This window comes from Phocoena phocoena, chromosome 1 (genome assembly GCF_963924675.1).
Source record: "Phocoena phocoena chromosome 1, mPhoPho1.1, whole genome shotgun sequence".
In the NCBI taxonomy this organism is placed as follows: domain Eukaryota; kingdom Metazoa; phylum Chordata; class Mammalia; order Artiodactyla; family Phocoenidae; genus Phocoena; species Phocoena phocoena.
The window spans coordinates 51,076,969-51,099,308 of NC_089219.1; the positions used below are offsets into that span (position 1 = coordinate 51,076,969).

The 22,340-nt window shown below is 37.3% G+C and overlaps 1 protein-coding gene across 1 annotated transcript in view; it reads right to left on the minus strand.

Moving 5' to 3' along the window:
• The window catches only part of C1H1orf87 (chromosome 1 C1orf87 homolog), a 128,287-nt gene that overhangs the window by 95,795 nt on the left and 10,152 nt on the right, over positions 1 to 22,340 (minus strand). The window contains 2 exon segments of the mRNA XM_065884333.1: positions 12,364 to 12,416; positions 12,419 to 12,591. Coding sequence (XP_065740405.1) covers positions 12,364 to 12,416; positions 12,419 to 12,591 — 226 coding nt within the window.

Here is a 22,340-nt window from a genome sequence, read left to right on the forward strand (position 1 = left end):
ATGGCTGAGTAATATTCCATTGTATATATGTGCCACATCTTCTTTATCCATTCATCCGATGATGGACACTTAGGTTGTTTCCATCTCCTGGCTATTGTAAATAGAGCTGCAATGAACATTTTGGTACATGATTCTTTTTGAATTATGGTTTTCTAGGGTATATGCCCAGTAGTGGGTTTGCTGGGTCATATGGTAGTACTATTTGTAGTTTTTTAAGAAACCTCCATACTGTTCTCCATAGTGGCTGTACCAATTCACATTCCCACCAGCAGTGCAAGAGTGTCCCCTTTTCTCCACACCCTCTCCAGCATTTATTGTTTCTAGATGTTTTGATGATGGCCATTCTGACTGGTGTGAGATGATATCTCATTGTAGTTTTGATTTGCATTTCTCTAATGATTAATGATGTTGAGCATTCTTCCATGTGTTTGTTGGCAGTCTGTGTACCTTCTTTGGAGAAATGTCTATTTAGGTCTTCTGCCCATTTTTGGATTAGATCACTCCCTAACACCATACACAAAAATAAGCTCAAAATGGATTAAAGACCTAAATGTAAGGCCAGAAACTATCAAACCCTTAGAGGAAAACATAGGCAGAACACTCATTTGTTTTACTTTGAATCACAAAATACTGCTTGGGAATGGATAACACAGTAGCCTGAAATGACTTTGAGCGATGCTAGTTTTGTAATATTGACCTCAGAGAATCGGTACAAATGAAGCAGAGAAATTTAACACAGATTCAGCAACTGTCCTTGGGCGTTAGAACTTGAAAGTGTTGGAAGTGTAAACAATTCTTTAAAGAGATGGCTTATAAATAAAACTATTTTTAAGTGGTTATATTGTAGAAGACATGAATACTCTGCACCAAGACAAGTGAACACAACAAACTGTCTTAATATTAGGCAATGGATAGCTGTTACTTGGGTGAAAATTTACAGAGACAGCATTAAATGCAGAGTTGAAAAGTTCTATTTCTTAAATAACTTAGGCCAAGGTCTTGATGCATTCTAGAAGGCTGCTAAATGGCTCAAAAAAGCACACTAGTGATAATAAATACAACCATGAGAAAGATGCATGTAAAATATTTGATAGTTTTTGAAAATGTAGAATTGAAAAAATAGTATTTCCAAATTAATATATATATGATTTAAATATATACTTTAAACATATGAATACAGTAAATACTAGAGTTAATCATTTGGCTTATGTATTTTTGTAAAATTTATATTTTATTTAAATTTTAACTTCTAATTATGGAATACTTTACACATAGGCACATGTAGTGAGAATAGTATGATGAAACTCCGTATACTCATCACCAAGCTTCAGTTATCAACTGGAAACCTTGTTTTTTTATGTCCACATCACCCCCACCAGAGATGACGTGAACCCCAGACAGTGTATTATTTCATCTGCATTGTTTTAGCATGTATTTATAAAGCAGTGAGTTTTACAGTGTGGTCCTTGGGTCACAAGCCTCAGCACCACCTGGAAACTTGTTAGAAATGTGAGTTCTCAAGACCCACCCTAGACCCACTGAATGAGAATTTCTAGGGTTGGGAGCCTAGAAATCTGTGTTTTAACAAGTACTCCAGTAATTCTAATGCACAATAAAATTTGTGAACCACTGACCAAAGGATAAAGATTCTTTGTAAACATAACCACAATGACATTATTACACTAAAAAATTCCTTATTAACAATAATTCCTTAATATCATCAACTACCTAGTGAGTGTTCAAAATCCCCCAATTATCTGATAAATAGTATTATTAGTTTGTTTATTCAAATCAGGAGCCAAATAATATCCACATATTTCAACTGGCTAATATCACTTACATCTTTTAAAATTTCTAGTTCTTCCTGGACTTCCCTGGTGGTGCAGTGGTTAAGAATCTACCTGCCAATGCAGGGGACATGGGTTCGAGCCCTGCTGGGAAGATCCCACATGCCGCGGAGCAACTAAGCCCGTGCACCACAACTACTGAAGCCTAGAGCCTGTGCACCGCAATGAAGAGTAGCCTCTGCTCGCTGCAACTAGAGAAAGCTCTCATGCAGCAGCGAAGATACAATGCAGCCAAAAAAAAAAAAAAAAATTCTAGTTCTTCCTACCCTCCCACCTTTTCACATTTTTTCCTTTGCAATTTATTTGTTGAAGAAGCTGAGTTGTCTGTCCTATAAAGTTTTCCACCATCTGGATTTTGTTGCTGTTTAACAAATTGTCCCATATATTTCCTGTAAAACAGCAGTTAGATCTAGAATCTTGATCACAGTCAAGTTCAATCATTTCATAGTTGGTATATTTTCCCATGGAAGCAAATGCTGTCAGGTTGTCTTCCTTTTTGTGATATTCACAGGCACTGATAATCATTGCTTTAGTCTATTTTTTTTGTTAGGATTTTAGAAAATAGTGGTATTCTAACTCTACTATTACTTCTCATTTATTGGTAGTAATGTTTCTCTAAAGAGAGACTGTCCCTTATCAACCATTATCTAAGATACGGTTTGTAGAGAAAAGGCACATTGAATGAATGCTTGATTCTCTCTCTTTTTTTTTTTTTTGCGGTACGTGGGCCTCTCACTGTTGTGGCCTCTCCCGTTGTGGAGCACAGGCTCCGGACGAGCAGGCTCAGAGGCCGTGGCTCACGGGCCCAGCCGCTCCACGGCATGTGGGATCTTCCCGGACCGGGGCACGAACCCGTGTCCCCTGCATCGGCAGGCGGACTCTCAACCACTGCGCCACCAGGGAAGCCCCTATTATTTTTATTGATATCCCAAATGTCCCACTTTGACTAGTGGGAGCCTTTAATTTTTTTCTTTTTTTAGTGGGAGCCATTTTAAGTTAGATCCTGAGTCTTTTCTTGACAAGTCTTGGAAGGTCTTTGGTATCTTCATTGTTTTGGGTGTAAGCAGATGTTACAGGCTCAAAGCTGGAATCAGCCTTTAGAATTTACTGAACAATACAGGTGGTAGGGTGCTCATTCACATGGGATTGTTTCTACATTTTTCAATGGACGAGGCTAGGAAATGTATTTTTTTTAAAAAAGAGTTCATACTGGTATTTCCAAATCAGATGTAGGAGTATAGGAGTTTTATATTGTCTCATCAATATTATAGCTATATTTCATTTCTCCTACACTGGAAATTCCAAGTCCCAAAACCACCAAGATGGTGACTCATTTGCTTTATCCCCCAATACACATACAGAAGAACAGTATCAACATAATGGTTACTGAAAACCTTTAAAGGTATTTTTTCAAAAATATTTTCCTTAGAGTATATACCCCACTAGAGACATACAGTGAAGTTATTATGTTTTAAAGTTATTTACAATAGTTCCACGCTCTTTGGTTGTGCTGTCAATTAATACATAGGTTCATGTGGTAGCTAGTCTCCAAGGCGGCCCCAGTGATCCCTGCCTCCTAGTACTCATGTTCTTGTGCAGGCCTTCCCCTCCACACTTAATTAGAATTAGTCTGGATAACCAATAGAAGAACACTGTACAAGTGATGGTATGCCACTTCTGAGATTAGGTTATTAAGACATTGGGGCTTCAGTTTTGGTTGTGCACACACATGCTCACTCTCTCTCTCTTTCTGGGATAACTTATCTTGGGAAAGCCAGATACCATGTCACAAGCAGCCCTATGGAGAGGCCCAAATTGAAAACAGACAATATCTCTGGCCACAGCCAGCAAGTAACTGAGGCCTCTGTCAATAGCCACTCAAAGGGGCCTAGAAGTGGATCTTCTAGCCCTGGGTAAACCTTCAGGTGACTGCATTCCTGCTGACATTTGGCATGAAATTTCATAGGAGACCTTGAGCGAGAACTACTCATCTAAGCTATTCCTGGATTCTTGTCCCTCAGAAACAGTGAGAGATAATATATGGTTATTGGTTTAAGTGGTCACCTTTTCAGATAACTTGTTATGCAGCAATAGATAACTAAAATAGACTTACTTTATTTTGTTTTCAATTTTTAGGGCTTGATTTTTTTAAACATTTAAGTTAGTTTTATATTTATGTAAAATATTTAAATAGTTCCAAAGCCAAATCTACAGAACAAGATTTAGTCAGAGATTTGTGGTTTCTATTCTTGATCCCTCCATTATATTCCCTCTAGTCCCAATAGGTAACCATGTTTTAAAAAAAAAGTTTTCATTAATTCCTTCAATTTTAAAAACATAAGCAATAATAGATATTTAGAAGCATAATCTACATACTTTTCTTCACTTTGCTTTTGTTTAATTAATAGTATATCTAGCTATATTATTCCATACAATGATATATAGTATGGATATAGCCATACAATTATATATATGTGTGTATATATATGATTCATATATATAGTGAGATTCTTCATTACTTTCTACAGTTTTATTAAAGTTTTTATAATACTCCATGTATGGATGTACCTTAGTTTTTTCAACCTGTCCCTTATTGATGGAAATTTAGGTTGTTTACATTTTTGATATAATAAGTAATAATGCAACGAATACCTTCTACATAAATTGTTAAACATATTTCCAGTATACCTTTGGAATAGATTTCTGAAAGTGAGATTTTCATGTCAAAAAATTCATACATAAGTAGTTTTGCTGATTATTGCCTAATTTCCTTCCAAAGTGGTTGTTCCATTTTAAATTTCCTCTACCTTCTAACAAAGTATGTTGTCAATTTTCTGGACTTCTGCCAGTGTAATAGGTGAGAAATTATATCTCAAGGTGGTTTTAACTTACATTCCTTTTATTAAGAGCAAGGCTATATCTTTTGATATGTTTAAGGGTCATTTATATTTATCATTCTGTGACCTGTCTGTTCCTATATTTTGTTCATTTTTCTAATAGTTTACTGTCTTTTTTCTTCTTAATTTTTAGATAGAAAATTCTATCTGTTAGGGATGTATTTATCTATGACATGAGTTGCAGATATTTTCCACAGTTTGTTAAGTATCTATGTGCTTTGCTGATGGTAGTTCTGGCCACATATGTGTAATCAAAATTATCACGTTTTTTCTTATTGTATCTGCATGTTGAGTCACAGTTGAGAAAATTTTCCCTTATCTCAGATTATAGAGGAAATTGCCCATTTTCTTGTACTACTGTGTAGTTATTTTTTATATTAAATCCCTGATCCATTTGGAATACATCCTGGTATATATCGTTACATGTATAATATGTGAAGAATATACATGATTTAAAATTTTCTCTGTGGCTAGATAATCCTATATTGCTTATTAAAGAGTCTATGTTTTCCCTACTAATTTGTGATGTCATCTTTATTATACACAAAATTGCAATATGCCATTGGGTCTATTTCTTCACTTTTTTTTTCAATTCTATTAGTCTCATCTATTTATGTGCCAAAATAACACTATTTTAGAGACAGAGATTTTACATTTTATATCTGGTAATGCTAGCCATGTACCCACTGCTTTTCTATGCAGGGTTTTACTGACTATTCTTGCTTCTTTATTATTTCAAATTAACTTTATAACCAATTTGACTATTCACAAAACAAAAATCTGGTACTAGTTTTACTGGAATCACATTAAGTTTATAAATTACCTCAGGGAGGATTGACATCTTGATTTTGTTCATGTTTTTTCCCATTCTTCAGAATTGTGGTAAAATACACATGACATAAAATTCATTATCTTCACCATTTTTAAGTGCACAGTTCAGTGGTATTAAGTCTACTCATGTTATTGTGCAACCATCACCACCATGCATCCACAGAACTCTTTTTATCATACAAAACTGAAACGCTATACCTATTAAACAACTGCCTCTTCCCTCCTCCCCTCAGGCCCTGGCACCACCATTCTACTTTCTGTCCCTATGATTTGACTATTCTGAGTATCTTGTATAAGTGGAACATACAGTATTTGCCTTTTACTAACAGGCTTATTTCACTTAGCAAATGTGAAAATTATCCGTGTTGTAGCCTGTATCAGACTTTCCTACATTTTTAAGGCTGAATAATATTCCACTGTAGGCATACACCACATTTTGCTTATCCATTCATCTGGTGATGGACATTTGGGTTTCTTCTCCATTTTAGCTATTGTGATAATGCTGCTATGAACATGGCTGTACAAATATCTCCTTGAGACCTTCCTTTCAACTCTTTTGTGTATTACCAGAAGTGGACTAGCTGGACCTAATGGTAATTCTATTTTTAACTTTTTGAGAATCTGCTGCACAGCGGCTGTACCATATTACATTCTCACTAACAGTGCACAAGCATTCCAATTTCTCTACATCCTTGCCAACATTGTTATTTTCTGTTTTTTTTCCTTTCTTTCATTTTTTTTTTTTTTTTTACTAGTAGCTATCCTAATGCCTGTGAGGTGGTACCTCATTATAGTTTTGATTTGCATTTCGCTAATGTGATAGTGATGTTGAATATCTTTTCATGTGCGTATTGGTCATTGTGTATCTTCTTTGGAGAAATGTCTATACAAGGCCTTTGCCCATTTTTGAATCAGGTTGTTTTTGTTTTTGAGCTTTAGGATTTCTCTATATATTCTGGACATTAATCCCCTGATCAGATTTATGTTTTGCACATATTTTCTCCCATTCTGTGGGCTGCCTTTCTACTCTCTTGATAGTGTCTTTTGATGCACAACATTTAAAAATTTTCATGAAATCCAGTTTGTCAATTTTTTATTCTGGTGCCTGTGCCTTTGGGGTCAGATCCAAGAAATCATTGCCAGATCTAATGTGAAGGTTTTTCCCTATTTTTCCTTTTAAGAGTTTTATAGGTTTAGATCTTAAATTTAAGTCATAGATTTGTTTTGAGTTAATTTTTGTATATGGTGATCATACTTTTGTATGCAGATATCCAGTTTTCCCAGTACCATTTGTTGAAAAAAACCGTCTTTTTCCAATTGAATCATCTTGGCATCCTTGTCAAAAAATCATTTCAGGCTTCCCTGGTGGCATAGTGGCTAAGAATCCGCTTGCCAATGCAGGAGACACGGGTTCGAGCCCTGGTCCGGGAAGTTCCCACATGCCACGGAGCAACTAAGCCCGTGAGCCACAACTACTGAGCCTGTGCTCTAGAGCCTGTGAGCCACAACTACTGAACCCATGCGCCGCAACTACTAAAGCCTGCACACCCTAGAGCTCGTGCTCTTCAACAAGAGAAGCCACCACAATAAGAAGCCCGCGCACCACAATGGAGAGTAGCCCCCGCTCCCTGCAGCTAGAGAAAGCCCACGCGCAGCAATGAAGACCTAAAAATAAATAAATAAATAAATCTTAAAAAAAATCATTTGAGCATATATGTGAAGGAGTATTTTTGGACTCCCTATTCTATTCCATTGGTCCATATGTCTGTCTTTATGCCAGTGCTATACCATTTTTATTATCGTATCTTTGCAGTTAGGTTTGAAATCAGAAAGTATAAGTCCTCCAGCTTTATTCTTTTTCAGGATTGTTTTGGATATTCAAGGTCCCTTGAGATTCCATGTGAATCTTAGGATGAGTTTTTACATTTATACAAAAAAGGTCATTGGGATTTTGATGCAAATTGATGATGTTACTTTTTTCTGTACAAGAATATAATAGCATGTCTTTCCATCATTCAAATATGCTCATGTTTTTCAAGAGTATTTTATATTTTTCCTCATAAATGTTTGGACATTATTTCTTGTTCAGTTTATACCTATGTGTTTGATTTATTTATTTAGTTAATTTAGTTAAATATCTATTTTCTATTGTAAATGGTGTTTTCCATTTTATTTTCTAACTAGTTTTTGTATGTGTGTGTGTGTGTGTGTGTGTGTGTATATATATATATATATATATATATGAAAGCCATTGATTTGTGGATATTGATGCTATAACTCTATTTTGCCAAATTCTCTTACTGTTCTTTTTTTAAATAAATAAATTTATTTATTTATTTATTTTTGGCTGCCTTGGGTCTTTGTTGCTGCGTGCGGGCTTTCTCTAGTTGCAGCGAGCGGGGGATACTCTTTGTTGTGGTGCAAGGGCTTCTCATCACGGTGGCTTCTCTTGTTACAGAGCATGAGCTCTAGGCATGTGGGCTTCAGTAGTTGTCGCTCAAGGGCTCTAGAGCGCAGGCTCAGTAGTTGTGGCGCACAGGCTTAGTTGCTCCGTGGCATGTGGGATCTTCCCGGACAGGGGATCAAACCCTTGTCCCCTGCATTGGTGGGTAGATTCTTAACTATTGGGCCATCGGGGAAGTCCCTCTTACTGTTTTAATAGTTTCTTCATTAGAAATTATGATAGTTTATATATATAATCTTACCATCTGAAAAGAGTTTTTCCTCCTTTTTAATTATTATGCCTGGGTTGCTTTCTCTTGTTTAATTATATTAGCTAATACCTCCAACATATAGTAAAACCCAGCAGAGATATTGAGTACTTTGACTTCTCCTGACTCTAATGTGAAAGCCTCTAGTGTTTCTCCATTAAATAATATGTTGGCTTTGGGTTAATATATAGAGAGACACATTTTGGAAACAAAAATGAATATTCTCAAGGAATTTAAAGACTCATGGAAGGAGATAGACAAGGAAACAAACTATTTTAATAGTATAATAACATCTGCCATATGCACAGATTGATGTAGATGCACCTTAGAAAAGGCAGTTTTGGTGGTAAGACAGTGATGTTTCTTGATAGACTTGATATCTGTGTTGAGACCCCGATGTAATTAGGAGTTAAATAGAGAAGGAGGGAAGAGAATTTCGCATAAAAGTAATTGCATGGTCAAAGGATAGGAGATAAAAAAGCAGAACTCTATTTGGGACATAGAAGTTCAGTTTAGTGAAAGGTGGGGATTGAAGGGAAGTAGACAGTGAACAGAGTTGAGTCGATACAGTAAGTCAAGGAGTTTGAATTTTCTACTAGGGCACTGACGATTAAACAATGGTGTTCAAGTGTTTTAAGTAGGGGCTACACTTGATCAGTGGTTTTGAAATTCCTCCTAAAAGAGGTAGCATATATATATCCCTGCCCCATTGGTGTTTTGCTTTGCCATGTGGCTTGCTTTGGCCAGTGGGATGTTAGTGGATATGACATAAGCAAAGACTTAAAATGTACTTGTGGTTCAGTAATGCAGTTGTGTTTGTCCTTTTGAAATGTTTCCATTACCATGAGAAGAGCTTGCCTTGAGGAGCCCACTGGATTCAGAACAATAAGAAAAACAGAGCAGACCTGAACCAAATCTGCAGTCTGGAGCCAAGCCTCGAAAATCCTACTGGAATAAGTAAAAGCTGTCTTACTCACATATGTGATGTGAACAAAAACGATTATTGTTATAAACCACTGAGTATTGGGCTTGCTTGTCTCACAGCATTATTACTACCACAGCTGACCAATAAAGAGAAGAAAGCATAACAAAATAAGTCCTGTTTTAAGATAATTAAAATCTTCCTACTGATGTGTAATGGTGGTCTAACTAGGATGATGGCAGAAGAAACAGAAGAGGACACTTTGAGAGACATAAAAAAGATGGAATTTAAAGGGCTCAGTGATTAGTTGGATATCAGAGTTAGGGATGGAGAAGAGGAAAGCATACCCAGATTTCTTGCTTATGCAACTGGGAGAGTTGTGGGACCTTTCTGTGAGACACAGACCACAGGAAGAAGAGCAGGATCAAAGGTTTGGCTTTGAACTTGTTGGAGCTCAGCTGCCAATGCACAGTCAAGTGGAAATGTCCCTGACATCTGTCTATCCATCTGTAAAATGAGGATAACATCATGTGTCTCTACCTACCTCAACGGCTCTTGTGGAGAACAAACAAGATAAAACATGCAAAAGGACTTTGTAAAGAACATACTACCAATCAACTGTGATAATTATTAAAATTAAAACACTAACACTTTCATTTTCATGCTGCCAGATGCAAAAAGCACACTTTAATTTTATTTTTGAAACTGTGCTACTGAGTCTGTTTCTAGTTATACATTCTTTTTTTTATTTTTTGAGAGAAGGCAGAGCTGATGCTTCTGAGAAGCAGTGTAAACAACATATATGTATTTTCAAAGACGTGGAAGGAGAGGACTTAGAGACAAAAGGTCCTAGGGCTGGCAGTGAGAAGAGCCAGGCTCTAACTGTGAGACCTTGAACTATCATTTAAGCTCTCTGGGCCTCTTATTCTTCATTTGTGAAATGAAAGTTTGTATTTGTTGATTTCTAAGCTACCCTTACTGTTCTTGGATACATGAAACTACGGATTCTCTTAACATTTTCAGCTTTACTTACCTCCTACTAACAATAGTCTTTAAATTTATCTGTAATTTAGAATAGAGTTTCGTACTTGCCTGTCCCCACCCATGTTGGCTCAAGTCTCTATCAGCTACTTTTCTTTTAGAGCAAATTCAGCTGGTCCAGATTGCCTGTTACATCCCAGGCAGGAAGGCTTATTTTCATCTGTATATAAGGAATAAGGATCTAGAAGTTCTAATTGGTTTACTTCTTTCACTGTGGCAGGATTCCCTTTACCACTTAGTCAAGGTGGTAGTGAGGGTCTCTGTCCCAGGCAACTGTGGCTGCCACTGGCCGCCCAGGACCATACACTCGGCTGACAGAACCAATTAGGCCCTCACTTCCTATGAGGTATTGCTGTGTTTGGTGGCTGGGTGTTAGCCCTGCTGAGCCTCCCATCAGAAACCTCCTTGAATACTGGGAGAGGAAGGACAAATCATCTCCCTCTGGCACTACAGAGCTAGCAAAGAATCCAGATTGTGGAGGTCCAAGAACAGCCTACCCAATGAACATTCTGCCTTTTACAATGGCTGATCCAGAAACTGTACCCCAAATGGGTAACTTGATATGATAGGGAGAGTGCCAAGAAACAAAATTTCATTTATAAGAGAAAAACTAGAAGTGACTTAAATGCCCATCAATAAGGGATTAGTTAAATGAGCCATGTTATATCCATATAAAAGAATGAATACAGTTTGGGGATTAAGGACCTAGAACCTGGGCCTCAACTGTGGCTCTGCCACTTCTCAGCCTTATGACCTGGGCAAGGCACTTGACCTCTTTGTTTTTCAGTTCCTTCATCTATGATTTGAAGATAATAAGAGCTCCTACCTCATTGGGTGCTTGGGGAGTAGTAAATTAGTTAATATATGTAAAGAGCTTAGAATAGTGCCTGGCACATAGTAAATGCTATATAAGTGTTAGTTCTGATTATGACTCTCATAGAGACAATAAACATGATGCTTAGGATGAATTTTTTGAAGCTGGGGGAGAATTCTTGATATGAAGTGAATAGACCAGGATAATAAAGAGTATATACATAATGGTTCATATTCAGTGTCCATGCATGGAAGAAAGAAGAGAAAGAAATATACCACTATTTGATTGAGTTTTAATTTCTTCTTATTTATATTCTTCCATTTTACAAAATTTCTACAAGAGTATATAACATTTTATAATTAGAAGGATCAATAAAAATTTTAGGAAGGAAAAAGAGAAGTCCCCAGTGTTTGAGACCTTGCAGAACATGGTCTGAGGTCCATTGGTGGACTGGTAACCACTCCAAAGTTTAATCTTTGCAGAGTTCTCATGAGCAAAAGATCCCAAATCCACAGGATTTTATATTCTCATGACTGGAAACTAGTGAGCATCTGAGTGATTTAGTAAGGGCTATTAAAATTATAAACTAAAAATAGTTATGTTAGAGTTTACTGCAGACTCTAAGTCAGTATTCTACTAAAATGTCTGGCTGTTACTTCATGCTTGGCAGTACTGCAAAACTCCTCTATATGTCGGTTTAATTGCAACTTCAGCAATTTTTGGAAATGGTACTTTGTTACCAATGAATCATTAGTTTGTCTTGATTTGGGTCCAGTTTTCAATTGCTGCTACTCTTGCTTTCTAATTACAAAGTAATAATCATTTAGATTCATCATTACCAAGTTAGTTTGTTGTGGATTGTTTGGTTGATTCTTAACAGAGTGCAGTGATAATATATTTATATCAAGATAGTTTAAGGCTGATAATTTTTTGATGTCTAGACATATTTCATTGGATTTTGAATATAAATGATCTTTTCCTGTAATGTTAAAGCAGACGAACCCTCCCCCTCTAGCACACCCCAAATTTGCATGTATGGTGACATCACTGTATAACTATCGCTGAGTTAGTCACAGATAGAATAGGTTGACCAATTCAGTTAGTGGTCAGCAAAGATGCAATATACAAAATGACCTTAAAATTCATTTTCAGATGAAAAAAAATGATTCTAATTCTATCTGATGCAAAATGTGTTAATTACCATTAGTAGAAGCGTGTGTTGGTGTGAGTCTATGTTTCCAACCTAACTCTCAATTTTCCTAGCCAATTACCAAGAAAAGTTCAGGTATTTGTTACTCACTTGGCCATCCAGAAATCTGCAACTGAGTGCTCCCGTTAGGAGTTTCTGGTTGTCCTCTGGTTTTTCTCTGGGTGCTTGCTCTTTTCCACATCATCTGGGTCATGATTGATTTGATGATCTATGGTATTAGTAGAAGCTGGGGGGTCTCTGCTAATCTGCTTTGCAGTACCAGACACTGATTTCTGGAGTACTGTTTGAGTTTCTGCCTTCAAGTTCTCATTCTCCTTGCTGGGAAGAAACAGTTTTGCACTTTGTTACTCAGGGCAGACTCCATCTGCACTAGGCTGGCATAAGCAAAGTAAGGTATTAGCATGGTGTTGGGAACACTGGTAACTTAGCATGGCGTAATGAAGAAGTAAACGTTGGTTATTTGTCTAGGGACCATTTACCATAGAGAGACCATGTTATTCTCTTCTTTATCTTCCATATACTCATAATCTGTCCATCTGCTCCAAAACCCTTACTGTAAGAAACGGCAGTGTCAAAGATGAACCGTAAAGGTTATCACATATCTTTTTTACTTACAAGTCTAACAGGTATTTCCAGTGTTTGCAACTAGAAAAGGAAGAAAGTCAAGGCAGTTTGCCAGCTCCAGTTCTGCTCTATGTCTCTCCTTAATTGCCTCACCGTGAGGCTTCTTTTTCTCTCAGTAGTCTTCCATTTAATTTTAATATTAAATATAGAGGGAAAAAAAAACCTGTAGGAAATTTAAATAAAAAACAAAAATCTAAAAATTAATCAACATTGTTTAATAACTAAAGACATAAGTCAAAACAATTACAAGGTATTGTTTTATTTGTTTAATTTATTTTAATTTTTAAAGTATTATTTATTTTTTAAATATTTGGCTGCATTGGGTCTTTGTTGCTGTGAGCGGGCATTTTTCTGGTTGTGGTGAGTAGGGGCTACTTTTCGTTGTGGTGCACGGGCTTCTCATTGTGGTGGCTTCTCTTGTTGTGGAGCACGGGCTCTAGGCGCACAGGCTTCAGTAGTTGTGGCATGCAGTCTCAGTAGTTGTGGCTTGCGGGCTCTAGAGCACAGGCTCAGTAGTTGTGGCACATGGGCTTAGTTGCTCTGCGGCATGTGGGATCTTCCCAGACCAGGGCTTGAACCTGGGTCCCCTGTCCCTTGCATTGGCGGGTGGATTCTTAACCACTGCACCACCAGGGAAGCCCAAGGCATTGTTTTAAATATAGAAAACTTCTTTGGAAATAAGAAAACAAATGCTCATGGTCACATAAATAGATATAATTCTTATAGTGGATGACCAGACTAAACATGTTAAGAGTCAGGAACTTAAAATTTTTAACCTAGTAAATCAATTTTTAAGACTGTATATTAAGGAAAAAATGCAGAAAAATAAAAATTTAAAACTCTAAGTATTTTTTAATAGATGGATGTGTTCAGTATTTCATTCTATGTTCATATGAGAGAATGTATGGGGCCATTAAAATAGTTATGAATAATTTTAATGACAAAAGAAAATGTCTACTTATACAAATAAATGAAAATATATAATTATCTTAACTATAAATTCATGTATAGATATATATGTGTTCATGTGTTAGAGTACATAGTATATCTAGAAGGAAATGTCAGAAGTAAACAGTAAGTATCTCCTAATAGAAGTTAGGATATTGCATTATGCTATATTATATCATATTATATCTTATAAAACTATTATTCTAAATTTCCTACATGAGGAAATGTTATTTTATTATCAGGAAAAATAAATTTAAAAATAGCTATGCCTTAAGCAGAACACTCTATGACATAAATCACAGCAAGATCCTTTTTGACCCACCTTCTAGTGTAATGGAAATAAAAACAAAAATAAACAAATGGGACCTAATGAAACTTAAAAGCTTTTGCACAGAAAAGGAAACCATAAACAAGATGAAAAGACAACACTCAGAATGGGAGAAAATATTTGCAAATGAAGCAACTGAGAAAGGATTAATCTCCAAAATTTACAAGCAGCTCATGCAGCTCAATATCAAAAAACCAAACAACCCAATCCAAAAATGGGTAGAAGACCTAAACAGATATTTCTCCAAAGAAGATATACAGACTGCCAACAAACACATGAAAGGATGCTCAACATCACTAATCATTAGAGAAATGCAAATCAAAACTACAATGAGGTATCACCTCACAATGCTCAGAATGGTTATCATCAAAAAAATCTAGAAACAATAAATGCTGGAGAGGGTGTGGAGAAAGGGAACCTTCTTGCGCTGTTGGTAGGAATGTAAACTGATACAGCCACTATGGAGAACAGTATGGAGGTTCCTTAAAAAACTAACAATAGAACTACCATACGACCCAGCAATCCCACTACTGGGCATTTACCCGGAGAAAACCATAATTCAAAAAGAGGCACATACCACAGTGTTCATTGCAGCTCTATTTACAATAGCCAGGACATGGAAGCAACCTAAGTGTCCATTGACAGATGAATGGATAAAAGTGGCACATATATACAATGGAATATTACTCAGCCATAAAAAGAAATGAAATTGAGCTATTTGTAACGAGGTGGATGGACCTAGAGTCTGTCATACGGAGTGAAGTTAAGTCAGAAAGAGAACAACAAATACCTTATGCTAACACATATATATGGAATCTAAAAAAAAAAAAGGTTCTGAAGAACCTAAGGGCAGGACAGGAATAAAGACGCAGACATAGAGAATGGACTTGAGGACACGGGGAGGGGGAAGGGTAAGCTGGGACGAAGTGAGAGAGTGGCATGGACATATATACACTACCAAATGTAAAATAGATACCTAGTGGGAAGCAGCTGCATAGCACAGGGAGATCAGTTCGGTGCTTTGGGTAGGGAGGGTGGGAGGGAGATGCAAGAGGGAGGTGATATGGGGATATATGTATATGTACAGCTGATTCACTTTGTTATATAGCAGAAACTAACACACCATTGTAAAGCAATTGTACTCCAATAAAGATGTTAAAAAAATAAATAAAATAAAAAAAATAGCTATGCCTTATGCCTAGATGGTTGTATAAATTTTAGCTCTTGTTATTGACACAGTGGAAAGGACCCATTTTAAAGCATGTCATGTTATGTGAGCATAAAACAATTGCTACAATACCTGTTTATTTGAATAAGGCCAAGATTTGATGTATGTATATTTTTTACATTAATTCTCTTAGTCATGGCAGCATGAGAAGCAAAGAAGGCTTAAGAAAGAACTCTAAGGAACACCTACATTTACAGAGGGAAGAGCCCTAAAAGGAGATTTAGAAGAAATTCTAAGTAAGGTGGAAGGGAAACCAGGAGAATGTGGTCTGGCAGCAAAGTGAAGAGAATGTTTCCAGAGAGAGGGCATAGTCAACAGTGTCATGTGCTGCTGAGAAAGATGAGTCCTGAAAAGTGTCCGTTGAGTTAAGCCATAAGTACGTCGTCAGGAATCTTGATAAGGGGAGCTTCCTGAGGTAACAGAGGTGGACACTAGAGTGAAGTGGGTTGAGGTAAGAGGGGAGACAAAAAGCTAAAGGTAGGAAGTATAAAGACCTCTGTGAAGAATTTTGGTTGCAAGAGAAGAGAGCGATGGGGTGGTGACTGGCGTGCAATGTTGATTTCAGATAGGACTTTGTTATTATTATGTTTATCTCCAAAATATACAAACAGCTTGTACAACTCAACAACAAAAAAACAAACAACCCAATCAAAAAATGGGCAGAAGACCTTAATAGACATTCCTCCAAACAAGACATATAGATGGCCAATAGGCACATGAAAAGATGCTCAACATCGTTAATTACTAGAGAAATGCAAATCAAAACTACAATGAGATACCACCTCATACTGGTCAGAATGGCTATCATTAAAAAGTCTACAAATAACAAATGCTGGAGAGGATGTGGAGAAAAGGGAACCCTCCTACACTGTTGGTGGGAATGTAAGTTGGTGCGGCCACTATGGAAAACAATGTGGAGGTTCTTCAGAAAACTAAAAATAGAATTACCACATGGTCCAGCAATCCCACTGCTGGGTATATACCTGGACAAAACTATAATTCAACAAGATACATGCACATCTATGTTCATAGAAGCACTATTCACAACAGCCAAAACATGGAAACAACCTAAATGTCCATCAATAGAAGAATGGATAAAGAAGATGTGGTAAATATATACAATGGAATACTACTCATTCTTAAAAAAGAAGGAAATAATGCCATTTGCAGCAACATGAATGCAACTAGAGATTATCATACTAAGTGAAGTAAGTCAGAAACAGAAATACAAATACTATATGATATCACTTATATGTGGAATCTACAATATGGCACCAGTGAACATATGTACAAAACAGAAACAGAGTCACAGACATAGAGAAGAGTCCTGTGGTTGCCAAGGCGGAGAGGCATGAAGGAGGGAAGGACCGGGAGTTTGGGATTAGCAGATGTAAGCTCTTGTATATAGAATGAATAAATAACAAGGTCCTACTACTGTGTAGCACAGAGAACTATATTCAATATCCTGTGCTAAACCATAAGGGAAAGAAATATAAAGAAAAGCATGTCTCTATGTGTATCACTGAGTCACTTTGCTGCACAGCAGAGATTGGCTCAACATTGTAAATCAACTATACTTCAATTAAAAAAAACAAAATTACAAAAAAGAAACTAAAGACAGTAGGGACTTTAACATATTTAAATGAAGAGCCGGGACTTCCCTGGTGGCACAGTAGTTAGGAACCCGCCTGCCAATGCAGGGGACACAGGTTCGATCCCTGGTCTGGGAAGACCCCACGTGCTGCAGAGCAACTAAGCCTGTGCGCCACAACTACTGAGCCTGTGCTCTAGAGCCTGTGAGCCAAAACCTCTGAAGCCCGCATGCCTAGAGCCCATGCTCCGCAACAAGAGAAGCCACCGCAATGAGAAGCCCGCTCATAGCAATGAAGAGCAGTTCCCGCTCACCACAACTAGAGAAAGCCCGCGTGCAGCAACGAAGACCCAATGTAGCCATGAATAAATAAAAAAATAAATAAACAAACAAAAAATAAATGAAGAGCCAACTGACCAAAGGAGAGGATATCATTGATTAAATAAGGTGAACCCTGACAAAGTAAGATCTCTGAGAGAACAGAGATAGAAATGAAACTTCAGGGTGGGGAAGTAGGAAGATGGGTGAGGATGTAGGCAAATTTTAACATTTGGCGACAGGAGACTGACCAAATTGCTGACAGCTTGAATTTTCTCTTTGACATACAAGGTATGGTTACCTGTTGGGTCTCAAGAAAGGAAATGCTGGGATAGGAAGTCTGAATTAAGGACATACAGCCTGACATAGCTTCTATAAAGAGTGGAAGATAGCTGGGCACAACTGAGCAGCCACTGAAGGTTGGAGACCACGGATTTTGCAGCATCAGTTGGAGAGGGCACATGCCCAGTAGTCCTCGTGGAGATGCAAGGAAGGCAGACAGCGGGGCTCGTCCAGGGCTGGGGCTTTGCCAGACAGGTGCAATCAAATGGCAATACAGTAAGATGGGAATGCTAGAAGAAGAGTGTGTATATAACACATAGTTCTTGCAATGAGAGAAGACATATAACATATGGTCCCTGACCTCAAGAAATTTCATTTCATTTCGCTGTCCAAAAATAACAGAAATAATGTTAACAACTTGCTTCTAGAAGTCAGGATAGTGGTTATCTTTGGGGGGAGGTATAAAGTCCAGAAGGGAACATCAGGGGGCCTTCTAGGATTTTGGTACCATTCTGTTTCTGGATCTGGATGTCTGACGCAAGGGTAAATCAGGTTTGTGAAAATTCAGTGAGTGTATACTTGTAATGTGCACTTTTATATATTACATAGGTATATTTCTATAAAGTGTTAAAAGAAATTGGCATAAAATTTACATAAATAATATGAAATCTACCTAATTGGTATATAAATAAATGTCAAGTGAATGTTACAAAGAATCAGTGCTATTTGAAGTTCCTAAGAAAGATAAGTAACTATGGTTTGCAATGGTTGCAAAAATAATAGTATTACTGAGCTTCCCTGGTGGTGCAGTGGTTGAGAGTCCGCCTGCCGATGCAGGGGACATGGGTTCATGCCCCGGTCCGGGAGGATCCCACATGCCGTGGAGCAGCTGGACCCGTGAGCCATGGCCGCTGGGCCTGTGCGTCCGGAGCCTGTGCTCCGCAATGGGAGAGGCCACAACAGTGAGAGGCCCGCATACCGCAAAAATAAAATAAAATAAAAATAATAGTATTACTGAGTATTTAGCTACATGGCAGCCACATTATAGCCATTTACAAACATTCTTTTATTTAATCTTTAGATCAACCCTATGGGTAGGTACTCGTATTACTTTCATTTTAGGATGAAGAAATTAAGGTTCCGACAGTTCACGCGATTTGTCCAATTCTACATAGATACATCCACAGGGTCTAAGTCTTCTTGATTGCACCTTGATTGTTCCGAGTCAGGAAAGGATCCATGGAAGTTAGGGAATATGTGAGGAAAAGAAATTAGAGGACGAGGCATGCAGGAAGTGCAGGATTAAAAAGCAAAAATGGTCCTGGGGCAGACAGTTAACTCTTCTGGATGAAGGCAAGGGGGATGAATCATCTTTGCTTTAATCACCTTCAAAATCATTTTGTGGGCAGTCTCAGGACAGAATTGCCTGAGAAATGTTAAATGTAACTGTCTGTTAAAACAGCCACAGTAGATGTAAAATCAAAAATGACCTGTTAACTCTGTTCAAAGTAAAAGCTGTTTTTCTTTTTTTTAAAACAAACAACATACATAGCACTTTAAAATTATGAGAAAGACTCCCTAGCTGAGAAATGGCATGTGTCTGCTATTAGCACAATTCGTCAACAGGCATTTGTGGTTATGTTTTTCACAAACCCACAGGTCTTTCTTCTAGGCTTGTGTGCTATCTACCTGCAGTATTGAAAATAGAAATTTGCCATTTCAAAGGAAGGAAAAAAATGTCATCAATACTGTCTAGGAAGCAAGACACAGCTAGCTTCCTCATATGTACTGCTAACCTCAGCTGCTGCTCTCAGGGATGCTGTGAAGGGTTTAGTGTCATCTGGGAACTATGGCAATTAGGAAGGATGACAGTAATGCTGGATGATAAATAAATGAGGAGAAAACTGTCCAATTGTTCCCTTTCTCACACTAGGCTCTTCCTGCAAATCAGCCCTTTAGTGCCACCCTTTTGTAGAGCTCAGAGTCTCAGGATTAGAAAGAAACATTGCAAGGGTGTCTAGTAGCATCCTCTGCCCAAAGCAATGTACAGATCCCACACTGGCCCCACCTCCCATGCAACTACATCTCACCAGATCTCACATTTGATTTGGATTACACCCCTCGTGAGAACATCAACTCGCAAATGGAGGACCCAGGGGGCTCAGCAGAAAGGTCACCAGATGCCATCTTAAAGGTCTGCCAGCCTTGGCAGAGGTTCAGTGCTGCCAATTTCCAACTGCGTACCATCTAACAGGCCTCAAACCCTCTGGAGAAGACAGTCCGGAGTGTGCCAACACAGTGAATGGGGATCTAATTTCAGTAAATGAAAGCATGTTCTTGTTTGGAAGTAATAACAGATAATCGGCACAACCAGACTTTTCTCTTTTAAAAAGAAAACAACAAAATAAAAAATAAAGTGGGACTGGGGAGGGGACTGCAGCTGAAAATCTCACCAAACTCCATGGGGAAGCTGAAACGTAAAGCCTGTGCTAATGTAGCAAATGTTGTGATGAAATGTGAGGGTTTTTTCCTCTTCTTTTTTTTTTTTTTTTTTTTTTTTTTGTTTACTCCCTGGAGCCATCCATATACTATTATCATTGATGTTTAGTCTTCAGAAAAATTTTTAAAGTACATTAATTCCCAAACCCATACCCAAATTATTTCTTTGTCATTGTAAATTATGCTAGCTAACATGTCCTAAATGCTTATTTCTATGTGTCAGCCACTGTGTATAAGTTCACATAAATTATTTTATGTTATTCTAATAATCCTGAAATGTAGGTATTATGATCATTGTACAGATGAGAAAAAAAATCATCAGAGAGATTAAGTAAATTGCTCATTGATAAACTGATAATAAGTAGAGATCTAGGGCTCAGACCCAGGTCTGTATGGCTCCAAAGCATGTACTCCTTCCTCCACATTTCTCCTCAACTTCATACCCATAATAAACAAACTGGCTACTGTTAAACAAGAGGATTTTGATTCTTTTTTAAAATGTTAATAAAAAATAATGTATATAGAAGTACCTAGTCCATCTTCCAACTTAGGCTTATGAAGTCCTTCTCAGAACACCCAAGTGGCCATCCTTCAGCTTTGGTTTGTACCTTCCCAGGGACAAGGGATTCATAACATTCCCAAAGTTATTTCCAAAGTTATTTCCAAAGTATCCCACATCTCTCTTCACAGCATTGAGCCACATTCTGACAACAATGAAAATAACCAAAGTGTATTTTTCATGGCATTTTTCACTATACTACTTTACAGAATGAGAATAGTTTCTCAAATTGGGGCCATTTTGGCTGCAAAATTAGTAACCAGGTCAATCACCAATTGTTCTTTGGTATGATTTACTCCTCCCCTCCCCCTTTTCTTTTCTTTTTTAATTGAGGTATAGTTGACTCACAATGTTATATTAGTTTCTGGTTACAGCACAGTAATTCACTATCATTATAGATTTTACTCCATATAAAGTTATTATAAAATGTTGGCTATATTCCCTGTGCTGTACATTTTATACATGTTTTATACCTAGTTGTTTGTACCTCTTTGTCCCTTTCACCCATCTGCTCCTCCCCCAACCCCTCTCCCCTCTGGCAACCACCGGTCTGTTCTCTGTAACTGCGAGTCCCTTTCTGTCTTGTTATATTCATTTGTTTTATTCTTTAGCTTCCACATATAAGTGAAAACATACAGTATTTGTTTTTCTCTGTCTGACTTATTTCACTAAGCATCCAGGTCCATCCGTGTTGTCATAAATGGCAAAATTTCATTCTTTTTTATGGCTAAGTAATATTCCATTGCATATATAATGTTCTTAATCCATTCATCTGTTGATGAACACTGAGGTTGCTTCCATATCTTGGTTACTGTAAATAATGCTGCTATGAACATTGGGATGCACATATCTTTTCCATTTAGTGTTTTCATTTTCTTCAGATAAATTAACTCACAGAAGATGATATCCCAACATACCTACTCTTCTGAAACCTTCTTTTTACATGTAAATCCAATTCTACAGCATTAGGCATATTTACACCATGGATGTTTTCTTCTGTTTTACTTGTTTTTTAGCTATGCATTATTACCTTCTTAGTCAGGGTTGCAGTGAGCATCTAATCCACTCACTGTCTTCAGGTTGTGTTGTCTTCAAAGATCTCATAGTTAAGCGGGAAAAGCAGACATTTAAACAGAAAATTATAATACAATGTGATAATTGAAAAAATAGAGTATGTAAAAAAAAGATATAGAATCACAGAGTGTTGTCAAACCAAATCTGCTTTAAGAGGAGTGGAAATGACTCCATGAAGGAATTGATTTATAAGATAGCAGGTGAAAGAGAAAGTAAGAGGTGGGAGAATATTCCAGATAGAATGAAGGGCCTGTTCTTGGAGAAAAAGACAGTGATTGAACTTCAGACCACCTGAGGCAGGTAAGAATTGTGTAGGGTGCTGGATAATAAGATAGAAACTTGGGTCACTCTGAACTTATTAAATCAGAATTTCTGAAAGCAGGACAAGAAAATTTATATTCTTATCAAACATCTCAGATGATTCCTATGTACACAGAAGTTTGAGAAACAATGGCATAGACAATGAAAAAGGAAGGTCTTTTCCATAGTTGTGCAAAATGTACAAATAACTTCAGGCAGTGGCTAAGGACGTGAGCTATATGTCCAAGACACCTGGTTTTGAGTCCTAACCCCAAACATAACTTGTGTGATTTTGATAAGTTATTTCACATCTCTA